The sequence below is a fragment of the Erigeron canadensis genome, chromosome 9, assembly GCF_010389155.1.
Source record: "Erigeron canadensis isolate Cc75 chromosome 9, C_canadensis_v1, whole genome shotgun sequence".
NCBI lineage: Eukaryota > Viridiplantae > Streptophyta > Magnoliopsida > Asterales > Asteraceae > Erigeron > Erigeron canadensis.
In genome coordinates this window covers 37,615,497-37,633,623 of record NC_057769.1, presented here as the reverse complement: position 1 = coordinate 37,633,623, position 18,127 = coordinate 37,615,497, and the positions used below count along the sequence as shown (strand labels likewise).

The 18,127-nt window shown below is 35.3% G+C and overlaps 1 protein-coding gene across 1 annotated transcript; it reads right to left on the bottom strand.

The window, feature by feature from the left end:
- Positions 1 to 466: 466 nt before the first annotated feature.
- Positions 467 to 14,325, bottom strand: LOC122584003 (endoribonuclease Dicer homolog 1). Its single transcript, XM_043756371.1, has 20 exons — positions 13,423 to 14,325; positions 13,207 to 13,320; positions 8,154 to 8,364; positions 7,639 to 8,033; positions 7,191 to 7,413; positions 6,845 to 7,017; positions 6,640 to 6,762; positions 6,073 to 6,233; positions 5,759 to 5,992; positions 5,516 to 5,666; positions 4,964 to 5,146; positions 4,098 to 4,259; positions 3,921 to 4,016; positions 3,214 to 3,845; positions 2,857 to 2,957; positions 2,583 to 2,782; positions 1,581 to 2,486; positions 1,319 to 1,483; positions 846 to 1,222; positions 467 to 755 (listed from the first exon to the last, which is right to left on the bottom strand). Exons 1-20 carry the CDS (start codon positions 14,275 to 14,277, stop codon positions 578 to 580), a joined length of 5,640 nt encoding a protein of 1,879 aa, XP_043612306.1. The 5' UTR covers positions 14,278 to 14,325; the 3' UTR covers positions 467 to 577.
- Positions 14,326 to 18,127: the final 3,802 nt, after the last annotated feature.

Sequence of the window (18,127 nt, the reverse complement as noted above, 5' to 3'; positions counted from 1 at the left end):
GTCGACTACTAACACTTGTTGACAAAGAATTTGCAAATACGTTCAATTTGCAATACATTTCTCGTGATGATAAATTTGATATAAAAAAAAACTTAAAAAATAATACTATCGTATTACAAGTTAGCCTAAAATTTGTTTAGTTATGCTTTGCATACACAACTGTTACAAGATCTGGTCTTCATTCAATGTAAACCTAAATTTCAAGGTCTGAAATAAAATTTGTATTACTGTAGCTTAAATAATACTATAGACTTCAAAATTACCAAAATCAAAATTTGGAACACTTCTAATCTAAATAACAAATACAATTTCTAAATGAAATTATATGGTTACATCTACTGTTTACTTATGCCATCAGTGATATCGTTTTGAATAACTGATGCATAATAAACTAAAGATAGGTTTAAGTTTTTAAGCAGAAGCTATACTTGAACTATAATCTGCCCAGGATTAAGCTGATTAGATGTTGACATACAAGTCATATTCGAATACATAGACAGTTAAAATTACTGAAGCGCCAATCAGCAGATGTTCCAAATGGAACAGTTCTGGATCAAAACCAATCTTACAAAAATAATTATGCATACCACCTATTTAGAAGCTCCAACAGCAGAACTGCAGCAGAATCCTTTGCTTTCTTTACACTTGGCATAGGTTCCCCAACACATTCGTCTGTCCATCCTTTATCAGAAGTATTTACCCGTACAGCAAATATAAACCGTTTTGCATGTGCGGGACCACCTTCACTGACACACCTGAAAATGCCACAAGAGTTGACTTGTCTACTGAAACTTTGTTTGATGGTGAAAAATCCATGCAGTATAAGATAGGGAAGATTTCTATACCTGTACAATGGCATTGGCCAATTTCTACGCAAACAAATGTCATTCAAAGTCTGCCTGGTGAATGTTTGGCTGCCATTCTTCTTCTTTCCTTCCTCATTTTCTTTCTCCTCCTTCTCCTTGGCTTCAGTTTCTTTCACTTTTAAAGCAGCAAGGGCATTCCGAGCAGCTAACTTTTGAGCCATTTTCTTTTGGGGATTTTGAGCAACACCAACCTGGATGCCATCAATGAGCACTTCTACTGTAGCCAAGTTACCAGCTCGTGTTGCCTTGTACTCCAGTCCTTCAGCCTGTTGCTGGCAACGTTCTTGTAGCTCCCGCACTGGATGCATTGGAAGTGTTTCTGGAGTCACCATTGGATGCAACAGAGGTTGGAAAACCTGGATGACCACCAAGGGAGGGTGAAATAGGTATATGAAATAGTAAAACTCCCCATTAATCTAATTAAATCATATCTAGGTTAGAAACTAACCAACCTTCCATACAACTGATGTGTCCCTTCCGCTATCTAAGAAAATAGCACCAGCGATAGATTCAATTATGTCACCAAGGACTTTTGGAGCTTTGCAATCTCCCAGACCAAATGAATTAAACCCTGGTTTTGACAGTTCAGTTTCCACCTCCTTCACAAAATCACGGATCTGCTCATAACAGGTTAATGAAATATTGTATGTTAATACTAATAATAATAGGTAAGTGAACAACCGTTAGAAATGTACTCTACCACAAAGTACACACCTGCTTTTCAAGGGCACTAGAACCATGCCTGAGGTGCACATGAAGGTTATGTTTAACAGCAACACGTGCGAAATTTTCATTATTTACAGCAGCAGCTCGCAAATCAGTTAATCGCCCCGGTGGAAGATCTGTGTACATAAAAAACAAATGCTTTGTAATAAGATGATCCAGTACCGCATCCCCAACAAACTCTAATCGTTGGTAACAAGAAACTCCAGAAGATGGTCTCGAAGCATGAGTAATTGCTTCAATCAGTAGACCCTTATCACGAAATTTGAGATTTAAAGCGCCCTCTATAGAATCAAAGTTCACACTCCTTAGTATGCTATCTGGAACATTGCTAGGCAATGTTGCACACCCTTCCATCTCCGTGAAATCAAAATCCACCTCGATCCCGACCCATTTCATGAAATGATTAGCAGCTTGTTTCCCACCTTCAACATAATAAACCCCAATTAATGCTTCAACAACATCAGCCAGTGTCTTACTGGAGAGGACTCGGTAAGAACTTGAATCACCCTCATCAAGCTCACCATCCTCGAGATCATCATCTCCATCTTCTATTACAGTCCCATTTAGATCTCTATTGTCTTGATCAGATAAAAAGTCAGTATCCTTAATGTCCTCATCAAAAACAGGTGGTACTCCAGGAGCAGCCCATCTACACGGAGCAAATCGATCCGCTTGGATATATGACTGAAGTCCCTTGGTAAGTGCATACTGGTACAATACCATGTTGCTAACCATCTGCTGCCTCATCCTGGTGAGCTGACCTTCATGCTTTTGTGGATATCTAAGAAATAGATAACGACTAACAACCCATTTCAAGTATGCATCTCCTAACAGCTCTGCTCTTTCATAGCAAAAAGTCTCCTGGCATGAAGCCGCAGTTAAAGCTTCCAAGATCTGTGACAATGAGAAGGCAACCACCAGCATATATAACAGCAGTAACAGCCAACAACAAAAAAAAAGAAGCTCGATTGAACATTTGGACAACAATACCTTAAGAGCAGGAACAGTATAGCTAATAACATTTTTAAGCTGAACAGCAAGCAGCATACTTTCAACCCTCCGCATTATGGATGGTAATCTCTGTGCTCCACGAACTAATGATCCACTAAGAGGATGTACAAAACACAGCTCTGGAGGAAGGAATACATAATATGTTTTATCAGTAGTCTCTTCAGATTCGCCTTCATGACCTGAAAATTCAAATTTTAGCCAATCCACTAATAAATAAAGTTGCAAACAATAGCAGATGTGCAACTAACATTACCTTCTGAATGTTCAAATCGAGGTGACAGCAGATTTTTGCAATAAGACACCCCGCGGCCTCTTATCAAGGGTTGTTGCTTATACATCAGTTCAACTCCATACCTGTAGCTGCGAAAGGACTAAATAGCCAAATGCGTGCACCACTGATGTGCATGAAGAAGCAGAAATCGAGAAAGGTATCGGTAACTATCAAAAAAATCATGAAGCGCCTCCTTACTCATTTCTCATCTTTAAGCACATCAGTAGGTGCATACAGCTATCCAGTCCTCGCATTGAGAAAGAACATAGGTTATCAAACTGAAAAGAGAAAAATATAACATCAAGGATTTATATGCAAATTATGACAAGGAGTGCTAACTTTTGCTTGTAGTAATCTGCATATGAAGTGTACTCAAGTGGACCAAGGTAACCTTCTTTCCTTGGAAATGAGTTCTCAGCTGTCATTTCATATCGTATAGAATCAACATAAAACCTCTTCCCAGAATGAGCTGCAGTAACAATCCTTCCAACCAGATTCTGTGCACTGGTACAAGAATCAGCCATCATCAGTTTGCCAGATATCTTCATGTCCATGATACATGACATTCCATTAGCCTCTCGATCAGGGACCAATCCAGATGCTTTAACAACATCAAATTGTGCTACAGCTCCTCTAACACCATAAGTAGGATGTGACTTTTGTCCCAATGCCCCCATGCCATGACGTAACTTCCCGTATCCATATTCTCTGCGGTCCCCGCCAAGGCTCCGTTCATTTGTTCCAAGGTAAACATCAGGCCGAGCTCTCTGAAGTGGGTTATTCCAAGCAGGTGTTTTTATAATATTATCTACAATATCCCAATCAATTTCTTTTATAGGATCTGTCTGCTTCTCACCGATAGGCACAAACAAATATGCTTTGGCAGGATCCCAGGGAGTGGTAGATGGCTCGACATCCACATCTAGTACGATGCTCATTAATCTTACATGAAAACTCTTCAATGAGTTTAACTGCATAAAAAAAAAAGTCAGATGTAAACCACTGAAACCTATAAACAGCAACAAACAACTAAATAAGAAATCAACCTGGCTCTTATTAACTTCAATACACCCTCGGAAGATAAGAGATGCCTTTGTTGTCATTGCTCGGGCGATAAAAAGCTCCGTTGACATCGATAACACCTTTAAAATGTTTTTGGTGAAATGATCATTTAATTATATTATACAAAGAAAATAAATAGAGTTAAACGTGCAACAGTGTACCTCTGCATCCAGTTCATTTCCCAAAAGCACTGCAAACTCTGAAACTTGAGTCAAGAATGGATCTTTTGAAGACCCAACATTAACACATCTCACAGAATACATATACAGATGAAACACTTCAGAGTTATCACAATCATCTCTGCCAGAGACAATCCAATCACCCTGTAAAGAAGACGTTTAGTGTAACATATCACACACAACATTCAATGTGAAACATAATCAAGTGAGGCAAAAACGGAATAATTGGAGTTTGCATGATTGCTAGTGACATCTGACACTTAATTAGCTCACATGTACTATTATTTATTAAATGTATGTTGTACAAAAAATTTGCTCACATTTTATATAAACCAGAAACTGGTTCAAATACAACCTAGATAAGCGAAAAAGTATAGATGACTGATGTATATGCTTACTATAAGACAAGCTATGTCATCTTTGATGATTATCTCAAGGTCTAGGACAGAGGGTGATAGATTATAAAACCATTGGCCGATGAAGGCCATGTCATGTGGTGAAGGCAGGTTTGCATTGAGGCTCTAACACAGAAAGGTGTTTAACAAATGTTACAAATATAATTGTGTTTGAACCAAAAGGGATTCAAAACAAGTCATTTGGTCAAAACAGAACACCACAGAGTCAACATAAACATAGATAATATCCTAAATCTCTAGATATATATATATTGTCAGTTCCTACAAGTTTACACCAGACAAAAAAACCCAACTAGCTGAAAAATATGCATCTGATCAAACAAAAGTACACAAAATTTGTATGGCCGATAAGTTAAAACTTAGAAGCAAGCACATAAAAAAAACCACCACCGGTCATTTTAAGTATGAAGCAAATCAGTAGATAAAACTCACCTGAAGTATTTTAGCTACACCTTCAGGATAGAACTCCCTATGTCTGGCAGTTCCTGGAAGTGGATCTCCTTCATCATTTTCATCAGCTTTCTCACCTTCTCCTCCACTTCCCTTGTCGGGCAAGAGCATGTCAGTAAATGCTCCCATTTCATGAAGCTTCTTACAAGCAGCTAAACAAACTGCCTGCATGATAACAACGGATATAAATTTATAACATACCTTGGATCTATTCAATAAGGGCAACCTTACAGAAGATAGAAATCGCCATTAGGATCCATCTATTCATTTATGGGAAAAATAACAAAGCAACAAGAGGTTGAAAGTAGACCAATGTGTAAACTTTAAGGAATAAAACCTCCTAAATAATTGCATTCAATGATTATATTAAATAATAACAGTATCACTTTTAACTTCATATACGACGCTATATTTATGAGAAAATGGGCGGTATTTCAGGTCAATCTAACCCATCCGGTACCAAAATATACCCATTCTAGTGACCCATCACCCAACCCACACAGCATTCCACTTCTAAAAGATAATATCGCATGCCTGTTGTGCGAGGCGCATTGAACTGCAAACAGGACCCTCAAGTCTTTCAAATGGTGCATTACAAGGAAGTTGAAGTCTGCATGAATATTCAGTAGGGCCTTCTGGCTTCTCATGACGCTCCATAATGAACTCCGGACGAAGTATTGAATATCTAACAAAATGCATGCACAAAACTATACATAAGATACCACCCCTCACTCGCCACATAGTACGATAACAAGATAACAAAACTATTAGTGCTACCTGTCACTAGGTAGTTGAGAGCAGTAAAAATGAATAAGCCCAACAGCAGAATTTAAGCTCACAACAGCCCCGGTTGACTCCACCTGGTAGACCGTACCATGAGTTGGCTCTATGGAAATCAACTTTGAGGTCCCCATAAGATAACTAAGGTCAGTTCTTTCAATCGCTTCTTTCCGCAAAGTTTCTTCACTATTTCTAGCATTTCTCAGAAATGCCTCATGTGACAAATTTCCTCTGAAGGAAAAGATGACATATTCATCATTTCTTGTCTAGTATAGAGCGATAATCAAGATTTATAATATAATGGCCAGTACCTCTCAATCATCAAGATGTAATCTGAACCTGGCTTTCTGGCCCGGCCCCGAGATTGGATATATGCCAATACAGTTTTAGCAAGGTCAAATCTGATAACAACATTACATTGTCGAATATCAAGACCTTCCTCAGCAACACTAGTGGCAACTAAAAGTGTCACCTATAGGTTGGAGACAAACGATCACCAATCATATAGTCACAATGCAAACACTAACATTCTGGGGGCAACATTGTAACAGGTCAAAACAGGTTTGCCTAACTGCAAACAACTTTCTGTTCTTTTTATAAGTAATATATATATAATTTCAGCTTTGAACATGATTTCATAACAATATTATTACAATAATATATCTGAACCTAAAAATATAAATTAAAAACAAATGAAAGGTTTTATGAAATTGAACACATTTTAGAAAGATATTCAACTTGTCTGACCCACTCAATCCATTTGACCATCTCCATTTAGAATTAACTTATTTATCCATAAGAGGCCCATTCTCTATAAAATTGGGTCAATATTGCCACCCCTAAGTGAGATAGTTAACAAGGTTTACTACAATACATACACGACCATCTCGGAATTTGGAAATAGCATCCTGCATTTGAGAAGTCCGCATTTCTTGACTATTATTGTGCCCTATTAGACTTGCTGAATTAATAAACCTTAGAGAAGGAAGCTCTGCAAAAACCTGCATGTTTGTCCATCGTGTCATGTTGATTGTTATATTAAGAGGTAGGCAATAAAACAAATTTCGAGTACCAACACTAAACCTTGGGAAGAACAAGGGCAGCCACAACTCGCTCAACAAATATGATGGCACGAAAATCCTCCATGTACTGATACTTGAGAAGTATCTGAATCAGTGACTGGACCTTCGGGGTCACTTTTCCGTCAGCCACAGCAGCTCCTATAACCACATCCACATGCTCTCCCCCAGATACAGCTATGAAAAAACAAAACAAAAAAGATGCACGAATGTATGGTGTGGTAAATAGGAGACTCACGAAAAAAATTGTAATCACATGTTTTTAATAGAACTTCTCACTCTATTTTTAACCAACTTGATCCAGAACACTATATGTATCAGATGAGGATGACTCATTGAGATATACTCACCATGGCTGTCAGGAAGCTCTCCTTCCTCAATCTCATCAAGGCAGGTTGCCTCACACCCCTTCTCATCAATTTCACCCATGCTATTTTGTAGAACTGCTCCCTCAGATAGTTGACACTGTAATAGAGCAACAACTTTGCTCAAGTAGGACTCTTGAAACTTTATATCAAGCTGGAAATTTGCCCTTTCATCACTTTGCAAGGCTGTCAAAAATGACTGTGCGACCTGCAAAACAGAAGGTTGACAAATCACAGTAAGACTGGTCCCGATCAAAGAGCCAAGGGTCCTCTACGAGACAGAATATTAGAACTAGAGGTGTCGAACTGGATTGGGGAAACTTTTTTATGTGTGTACAAAATTCATCACCAACATACAAATTAGATAAAAATTACCACTAATAAGAACAGAACTTGGCTGACTAAAAACAAACAATTGTTAGCACTTCAGTACCTTGTAAGCACACCATTGCCCTAGTTCACCAAGTGCATAGTTAATAGCTCTTAGTTTTTGAATTAAATTGGCAGCCCCGTCCCCTTCTGTTCTTTCAGAGACACCATAAACTTGACGAAGCTCCTCCTTAGCGCCAGCATCTCTGGCTCCCATGAATTGCCACTTGCTTTTCCTGGAACTCGATTGTGCAGCTTGCTCAACTTCCACTTCCATTTGCTTAATCTGCTCATGTAGTGACCATAGACTAGCTGCTTTATCATATTCTACTACAGTTTCTATTGGCATTGGAACATGTTTTTCCAGCTCCTTGCGATCTTTAATAGTACAAACAACAGAGTCTAGTTTTGTTTCAAGATTGCGAATCTTGATGGCACAATCCACTTGGCTAGAGACACCTACACCAAAAACCACATGGCTTACTCGAACAAATAAGTATTAATCCAGCTCCATCACTAGATTAGCATCAAATGACAAAAACAGAAATTGATAACAATAACATAAAGCATGCATATTACCCTTTAAATTAACAGGAGAGGCGGTCATTCCAAAAACTGATGGCCTTTTCTCCTTCGTTGTTGTGTGATAGAACTCCGACATCACCAAAGAGTATGGATGTTTTTTTACAGCATGATGGCACTCATCAAGAATAAGCAGATTAATTGCTTCCATTTTAATTATGCTGTGTCTAAGAATATTTAAAAGAATTTGAGCAGTCATCACTAGAACCTACACGGAAAAAGATGTAAAATTTAAAAGGGTGATAGATAAGCCAAGTCATTTAAAACAATTGCAGCTGATTCATTGCAACCTGCCAATAAAAGGCATTGATCTGCTTCCAGCTTGAATAACATACAGATAGGCCTGAATGACTAATTGACAGAATTTAATCTCCTATTGCTTTAGCATTATTTAGCACTTCAATTGACATCCAGATACCAAATGTGAAACATGGATTCTTATTCTTTGGACTGAGGGGGTAAATGGGTAATTAGTTTTGTAGCAACAAGACAATCATAAGTTTCTACAACTGGCTTAGCAACTCACTTTCTAAATACTATGTTGATCGATAGTGATTCCTCAAAAGTAGGTAATATCTCTGAGATAGGCTTATAACTTTGATTATTAGATGCAGGCATAACAAACTAAGCAGACTTTAAAAGAGAAATAGAACAAAAAGTATTGGCAATTATGACTTGGTACATTATAAATTACTAGTCATATGCCCGCGCGATGCGGCGGTGTGATGGTGGTAACGGTGGCGGAGGTGACAGCGACGGGTGATGGTTATGGTAGCGGCGGTGGTGTTGGCCGCGGAGGTGGTTATTAATGTAAAATAAATTGATATAAAAGAATGTAGTTTAGTTATTTTAGGGGTTGAGAGATGTATATTGTAAATAATTTCATTAAAGGTATAATAGGTATATTAGATGAAAATGGTCAACATCTATCTATACTCCTCTATAAAACATATTGAATTTTTATTTTTGGAAATTAAGCATCTTTTTCAGTATTCTCATAATACCCCTTATACCCCTATCCTTAGACCAAACTACCCTCATACGTTTTTCGGTTAACAAAAAACCAAACACTAACCTAAACCAACTCCACACCCCTCCCCCGTTTCTCTCTTCTCTACTCCAGCACCACCGCCAACTTCCCCCATCACCACCGCGATCCACCACCACCGCTAGATTTATCGCCACCAATCCCACCAATATGTTAATCAAATCCACAAACACACACTCTTTAAATCACAACCCCTCTCTCTGTCTCGCCGGATTCATCGCCGCCAACCACCACCGTCAGTTTCATCAAACGCCTGAATCACCAACCACCGCCGCCGGAATCTCACAAATCCCTTCAACTACCGGTGCCATATCACCTACCCACCGCCGCCTGATTCAATATGTGAATTCCAGCCACCACCACCGGATTCTTCATAACATACCGCCGGATTCTTCATAACATCGTCGGATTTAATTTAATTAAAGGTAAATTAAATATGTTTTCATTATTATATTTCGTAATTAGCATGGTGCGAGGATTGTCTTATGGCCATTACTACAAATAAAATTCCTTTCGTTGGATAATTCGTAAGCACTATATATGAACTATCAAAATCCAGACCAAAATATATCTAAGGGGTTATAGATGGTAGTTGTTTCTTTGTTAATGTATAATAGTTTCTATATTAATATTGATAGTTGTGTTATAATTATCGTGTACCAAAAACTGAAATACGATATATCGATTCATCACCGCCATTCATTTGGTGGTGTGCCTTTTTTAATTTATTCTTCCTTTCTTACATATATATGATTAGTTGTGATTTTTTATTAAGATTGATTTGGTATTCTTATTCTCTCAAAGTTGTTACTTATGAGGTATGTATTTTTACCAATCCTATTTGGGTCGTCAAAACAAGATTACAACTTTAGCAGCACAGTCTCCGCCATATACGGTCTCCGCCATATACTGGTTTTAGTGGTATGCTAAATCTCTTATGCTAGACAGGGAATAATGTGCTTTTTGGTATGCTCCTTTTTAGCTCAATGGTCAATATGTACCCAAATAGAAACTAACTTTGATACAATTTATTTTATTGCACAATCACAGATGCTTTGAAAACCATATTGAGGGAAGGATGGAGGGCATTATACAAAGGGCTTTTACCCACACTTTTACTGGTAGGATATATGTTATGTTCATTTGTACGATATCGTGATAGTTCAATATCGTTTAGTTTAGCATCACAATACCGTTGTTTTTTAGGAATTTAATCTAATTTCACTATGGATTTCCTATGGATGAAATGCTTGCTTCCTATATTACATTAATGAAGCTTTCTAATCCTTATATTCAGCCTATAGGTTACTCTTGGTGCCATTCATTTTACAGCATATGAGGAGCTTCGTGAAATTATTTTTAAGATTAAGGGTATACAGAATTCCCACAATGCTAAGGGCACGTTTGGTTGTAGAAAATGTTTTCTAGTTTTTCATTTTTAATTTTCAAGAAAATAAATGGGGTTTTTGTTTTCTAGAAAACAAATAAAAATTTTGAAAACGCGTTCTAATTAGAAAACTAGAAAACATGTTAGTGTTGTGAGGGGAGGGGGTGGAATGAATTGAAAAATGAAAATGGAAAATAGAAAACAAGAAAAAGGTGTTTTCAAGTTTTCTATGGAAAAATAGAAAACCTTGTTTTTTGTTTTCTTAGAAAACATTCTTAGAAATCTATGATTAGAACGCGTTTTCTGTTTTCCATGTTTTATTGGAAAACAAAAATGGAAAACAAGGGGTGTTTTCTATAACCAAACGCCCCCTAAACATTTTGATTTTATGGTAAGTTCCTCTTCTGTATTAACCCACCAGCACACATATTGATCAAATAGCTGAATCAATGATTGTATATACCATCTATTATGATTAGTTTCAGTGAAATATATTTTGTACTGTGATGAAGAGTATTGACAAACACTTAATTAACGGATTCGATGGGCGAATTATGAATGTAAGCTTTCTTGAGTGTTTGGCTCCTTTCTACAATTTAATGTAAACAACACATTTTTTTATACAAACCTAACTATTTGAAGGATTATTAAACATTTGAACCTTAATATAAGAGGTGCAAAGCTCGTGGATTGGTTAACTAGCCAGACTGATTTCGGTCAAATCTGATTAAATTGACTTAGGATTTCAGGCCTAAAATTTATGTTAGTTTTAAATTTGTGTTAACTAATTACAATACAACATTTGGCCCATTTGCAATAAGCTTTTAACCAAAAGTCGACCCATTCATCAGTTAATGGCTTGAAATTGCAATTTCTAATGATAACGTTGTGTATGTCATGTTTGTAGGATCAAATGCGTCAAAAGTCACCTAAAAGTTTACCTTTTAAGCATCTAGCAATGACATTCAAAAACTGTATTTTTGAAATATTGATAATGTGTATTCTCGAAATATCAATAGTCATCATCATCATATAATAAAAATAAGTAGAATCTATTTATCACTTAAAAAGTGATTGCTCTGACTTAAGCACCTATGCTGTTTAATTAAAGCTACATACTATATATACATTTGATTTTAAATTTTTCAATGGTTTCGTACTTGATTTTTCAGGGATGTAGAATGCACTCGGGCCATGCCACTACAAGAGGTGGCTTCGTAACTCTTGAAGGGCAATTAGGAAGTCCACATCCCTTAGAATTTTGGCATACACAATTTTGTTTCGTATTTAGATGATAGATGAACCAAGTGTATACCTCAATCCAGAGTAATGTATTGTTGTATCATAAGTTATAAGAAGAATTTTACTTCACAATAAGACGAATTTTACTACACATATTTTCAAGTGTGTTGTGACTTGTGATCATGAGCTTTAAATTGTTTAGTATTGTCTATATTTAAGGTTTTGATTGTATCATATATTTCAAGTTTATTGTGATCATCGACGACTATTATGGTTAATTTTCATGGTTAATTTTTGCACCCCGTTTTTTTCATCTAATCCGAGACTTGTATTTAAAATGATAGATACGGTTAGATGCTTCATTGCCGGATCTCACGAAAATAATCTAGACAGCTTGTATTATTATTAAGACATCTCGCGTGCTATAAATCGTCACCGCTGCAACGCGCGGGTTCCCCGATAGTATTTAATAAAAGAGATGGGTAGTTTGAGTAGATTAAGTTCTTTTTTGAGAAAATGGTGGGATCAAATGCTTTATAAGGTAGTTAAGATAAAATGGTAAGCTCCAATAGAAGAAAGGGAGTCAAGGCATTTTAATTTTTAAGCACGAGTACAAGGGAGAAAAGCAACGATATGACACATCACACATCAGCACAGATTTAATTTCCCCGTATCATTGGCATACATAAAATTGCTACATACCGCCCTAAATGCATATAAGAAAATGTGTTTGGCAGTTTTATTATTATTCTTTATTCTAATGACTACAAGTAGATTTTCACCGAGGATATTCTACCACTGAAATTTGTAAGCATCACATCAAACTCTATACCTCAATATAATGTGAATATGTAACATTATTTTACATGTCAACTAAGAAGCTATGTAGTTATAGCAGTTCAAAATCAAATATTGGTCAAGGACTGATATTTGAGATATTGGTTATCGCGGTAGGATAGCTATGAGATAGCGCTAATTTTTATGTTATGCAATATCCATATATATTACTTAAAATACTTAAATACTCAATAGTGATATCTAAAATCAAGCTTAAAAGTGTCAATATTTAAAACATTAGTAATACTTGCAAAAATGAGTGTTTCCTTTAGTTCGGGCAAAAAATAAAAATATAAAAAAACGCTATATCAAAACAATTTTACCGCTATAGCACCGATATCGGTAAAATCGTGCCGAGAATAGTAGGACCACTATTTTTAACCGCTATTTTTCCCAAGGACCGCTATAACCGTATAGCGCTGTTCTTAATGACACAGTTAAAAAGAAAGATGAACCCATAGCAAACAGAATTTCATATTCATAACATGATAACTTTAAATGTTAATAACTATAGGATTTTCCATATAATATGTCACCTGTTTCTTCTCGAATTCCCGTTGCCATCTCCTAGCATCCCAAAAGTCTTGACCCATCTCACCACAATAATGTCCTACTTGGAAGCCAGTCTGCTCACGAATAACATCTGCTTGCTGAACACGTGATTGGGATAACAGAAAACGTAAGAATATGGGCTACTCCAAGTTAAAAAGCAAAAAGTAGATGCATATACCATTTTGTATAGCAAAAACTACCTGATAAACAAGAGGCACCTTTGGAACCAAAAACACAGCCAGCATCTTTTTGCCTTGTCTATGCAAATCAAGAGACACGCTTTTAATAAGAAGAACAGCAATGAGGGTCTTTCCTGCCCCCGTTTCTAAAAAAGCTATTGTATTTTTGGTTTTAGCTTGTTCAAGAACATCGAGCTGATACTTTCGTGCATGCTCCTGCGGCACTTTTTTCTTGGCCTCATTGTCCTTTTTTAACTCCCCGTCAACATTTTTCTCAACAGAAGCCTTGACATCTGTTTTACAAGCACCAGTCCACGGGCCCGGATGAAAAACCATATCGTTCGTCCCCAACCGATCCCTCTCCCAATAACCTCTTCCCTCCCTCCAATCTACATCCCTACTACCCCTCATTCCACCACCATTAAAATGTTGCTCCTTTTTCCTAACCGAACCCTTATCCCTCCAATCGTAATCACGGCTCCTCTTCCTACTAAATCTTTCCTTATAATCACTACCACTCTCAAGACGAGGCCTTTTCCCAACTTGAGTATCGTAACCGTTATCTCGATTATCACGATCGCTCCCACTACCTCGTCTCTTTCCACTACCATTATAACTATCATCTTTACCTACCTTGGACATTGTAACCTTGAAAGCATCACCCGCATCAACAACATTTGCAACCGTAGGTATACTATCAAGAACACCATCAAAAAAACTAGGATCCAAACCCACATCCGAACTACCACCACCACCACCTTCAACCGAACCAAAATCCCCAGCAGGAATGATCAAATCATCTATATCCTCACACGCATCCAGCCAATAAGAAGGCTTTAACTCCTCCTTGTTGCTAGTTCTAGTCTCATCATCCATTTTTTTTTTTTTTGATAAAAAATAAATCACTTTAAATTTCAACAATTTATAATTTTAATAAAAAAATGTTCAGCTTTAACCTAATCAGAACACAACTGCTGCATATACCCCAAATAAACAAAAAAAAAATCAACAAACCTGATTAAATTATCATCATACCAATAATATATATATATATAAAAGATAAAACTATAAAATTAAAAAGGAAGCTTTACTAACTTACTTACTTTTATGTTTAAGATATATATATATATATATATATTCTGATAAAATTGAGATATTTATCTAATTTAATTATTGATAAAGTAGAAAAGGAATATAAATTAAAAGCAGAGTGGCGTGGGATAGACCGTACAAATTACGCACAATTATTGTGTGTGTCGTGTGTGTGAGATTCTATGTCGCTGTTACAAACACATACACATACACACACAAAAGTGTAGTAATACGGTCTGGTCTATCTTACGCGATTCTGCTTAAGTATCCTCCTCCTCATCATCATCATCGCCGTCGATATATATATATATATGTGTGTGTTGTGGTTTCTCCGATTTAGGGTTTTTCTATATCTCTGTTTCTTCCGACAAAAGTTTATTTTTGACTTTCCACTCACTTTGTTATTTTATTTAAATTTAATTTAGCCTTCCTAAAAATATCTTAAAATTCCTTAGTAAAAATCAGTAAACAAAATTAGGTAAAATAATTAATGGAATATTAGATAGATTTTTAGGGCAAATCGTTAAAAGATTAAATCATTTTCCTTTAATTTAATGTGTGTTGTGGACAAGTTGTTGTTCATAAAAAAAAGACATAATAATAAACTAAAATTAGACAACGTAGTTTATATATTTAACTAGTTAATCAACCCGGGTTCAACCCAAACATATTAATAAAAAATTTTTAAAAATGTATCTTTGTCATTGAAGTTGCGGCAGTCCAACAGTACTCATAACCTCGAAATAGTATACCCTAAAATTAGCTTATTAACCCGCATAATATTCAGATAATTTAAAAATCTATTATGATAAAATTATTTAGATGATTGGACTAAAAAACTATGTATAAATTATTAGAGAACTTTTTTTAAAAAAAAATTTCTTACAAAAAAATAACATCATAAAATAACAAAAATAAAAATGCAATAAATTTTAAAAAGGAAAATTTTTATGACATCATAAATAAATAAAATAAGAAAGAAAAAAACTTTTAAGAATGAATTTGAAGGTGCCAAATAAGTCATTTATATAGAATAATGAAATGATAATGATGTCATAACAATCTTCTTTTATATAGTATAGAGAAAACTAGCTTTTTTTAATCTTGTTGAAACAATTTGGAGCGGGTAATGGAGGCCTCGAAGGATGGTATAGGTTGCATGTGGTAGTGATCGTGTTTTCTCTGTTTAAAATCTATGAATTGATTGGTTATTACAATTGATGTCTTTAGTTGGAAGGTGAGATTTTCCCAATAAGAAATAATCTTGTAAAACGATATGTAGGGGTTTCTTGTTTCTTGTGTCCATTCTGTAATGATCCTTCAATCTCTTGGCCACCTTTTGATTTTATGCTCGGTAGCTACCAGGTTATGGTATATGATCGGAGTTTGGTGCAAAATCCCTCCCATTTACTATGAAAATAAGCAAGTTGGTATGTCACTTGTAGTGCTTCTCAGCTAGCATGATCACCATTATGTGACCTATCACATAATTGGAACTAATATGATACTCAGCCACATTACTTATGATGTATTGTTCTTTTTGTTGTTACTATCAAAAGAATTGAAACATGATGACCATTTACCTAAAACATTTATATCTAAGAAAATAAGTTTTAGCTCTAACAAAGGTTTGGATGATTGAATTTGCACGCTCTTAATAGAAAGAAAGTGGACATGTGGCACTTTCCTTTTGTGCTTTTTTTTACTTTAATTTCTCACCATAAAAGGATCAAAACTAAACAAAATGACCATCCGTATGCATAAGTTAATGAAAAACAAATGTATAAGGTTCTTTCATGATCTTTCAGCAAAAAAAATATCTTGAATCTTAACAAACCTTTAATTTAAAAAGGATCACTAGCAATGTCATTCCCGATGTATTTTGTATGCATCAGTCAACAAAAAATAACCTCCCTGATGATCTTTTAGTAAAAAGAAAAATATCGTGAATCTTAACAAACCTTTGGTTTTAACTATATAACTTTAAGAAATTATAGGTTTCTAAAATAGTTATAGCTAATGTTTTCCTTTTATCAAAACTATATAACTTTAAGAAATTTTACACATAAATTAAATGCGTAAGAATGTTCATTTTATTTTTTACAAATATTGTCTTTAACTAATGTGTAAAGTTATTGTTTTACAAAGTTCTCATCAAAATCTCAAATCATAGCTTGCGATTTGTAAGCCATGGTTTGTAATTTGCAACAATGCAGTTACTTAGTATGCCAATTCGCAAAAAATGCAAGTAACGGTATGCGATTTCCAGAATCGCAAGCCATGGTTTACAATGTTTATGTGTATTTTGTGAAAACTCGAAAAAGTAGGAATTGTTGTATATCTATAATGAGTTTTGGATATTTAGATTATTTTCTTTATAACGATTAAGATATATGCTACGTTCTACATGCACTATGATTGAATTTCAGAACAAGTCAAAATAAAGTTATCTCTATATGTACAGTGTAATATATAATATATTGCGATAGCGATAGCGATAGCGATATAACACGTAATCATAATATGATTAAATCCATGTTGTATAGATTATAAAGTATGTATTTCAATGGTGTCTTAAAATTTGAGTTTTTAAGTATATAAATAGGGTTTCGCTAATTACCAACTACTAATTCGTTGTTCAAAAAAAAAGGTGCATTTAATAGTTGTACATTAACTATAAAATCTAGGAGTGCGCTTTTGATATGAAATGTACAACTTTTTTATGCATGTTTAGTGTAGCTTTAAGAGCTTCATTTGACATTTTCCATAGACAGTACTTGTGTGTCTAATGTTGAAATTGTGAGAACTTTCGTAGACCTGACTAATCGTATGTCTTCGGATTTTTTGAGTTTGTAGGGTCATACACAATAGAACAGTTATAATGTTTAACCATAAAGCTACGGAATGATATTTGATCATTTACGCATTTTATTAAATAGTATTTAATTATACGTTTATAAATTAACGCGAGTTAATTAAGGATAAATGGATAAACCGACAAATTTATTTATAGTAGTCGGTTAAAGTTAGTTTTAATTGATTGATAAATAACTTATTAATTAAAAGTAGTTTGATTAATTAAATGAATTAACGGGTTGAATAATTAATAGTTAAAACTCCATAATTAACTAATAGTTAATTAATTAAATAAGGAAAGCCCGTCCGACCCACCTAGCCCCTTAGGGCAGTTCGAGATGAATCCTAGGTGGGGGAGGACGAAATTAGGGAGGGATTTTTGGGGTTTTTGGTTTCCAAATTTGATTTGAAGACTTAATTATAAATACCTTAAAAAATCCCTAATTAATATGTTCGTTCTAAAATCCCTAAACACACACATAAAGGTGAAAATCTTTTTTCTCCTTTATGTGGGTTGAAATTCATCGAGCCAAATAAACCAAAACCCCAAATTGTTGTAGCTTTAATTATTTAGGGTTTTAGTTAAACCCTAAATTAGTTTCAACAAAAGGTTTCTCATTTTTTGTGTTTGTTTGGGTCGAAAATCACGAACCCTAAGAAGGGATTCGAATTTCGACTTCCTTATCATAAGGAAGGTCGAATTCGACCTTAGGGTACTAATTAGGGTTTCGTTCGGTGCGGTGGTAAGCTTAAAGGTGTCTAGCAGATCCTTGGTTAA

Bases quoted from the DNA above. Each gene is read 5' to 3' on its own strand.
- LOC122584003 (XM_043756371.1), bottom strand. From the start codon at position 14,277: ATGGATGATGAGACTAGAACTAGCAACAAGGAGGAGTTAAAGCCTTCT. The intron at 5,147-5,515 runs GCATGCGATATT...GTTATCATGCAG, and splicing joins CAATGCGCCTCGCACAACAG to GCAGTTTGTTTAGCTGCTTG. The intron at 756-845 runs GTATAGAAATCT...TGGCATTTTCAG, and splicing joins TGGCCAATGCCATTGTACAG to GTGTGTCAGTGAAGGTGGTC.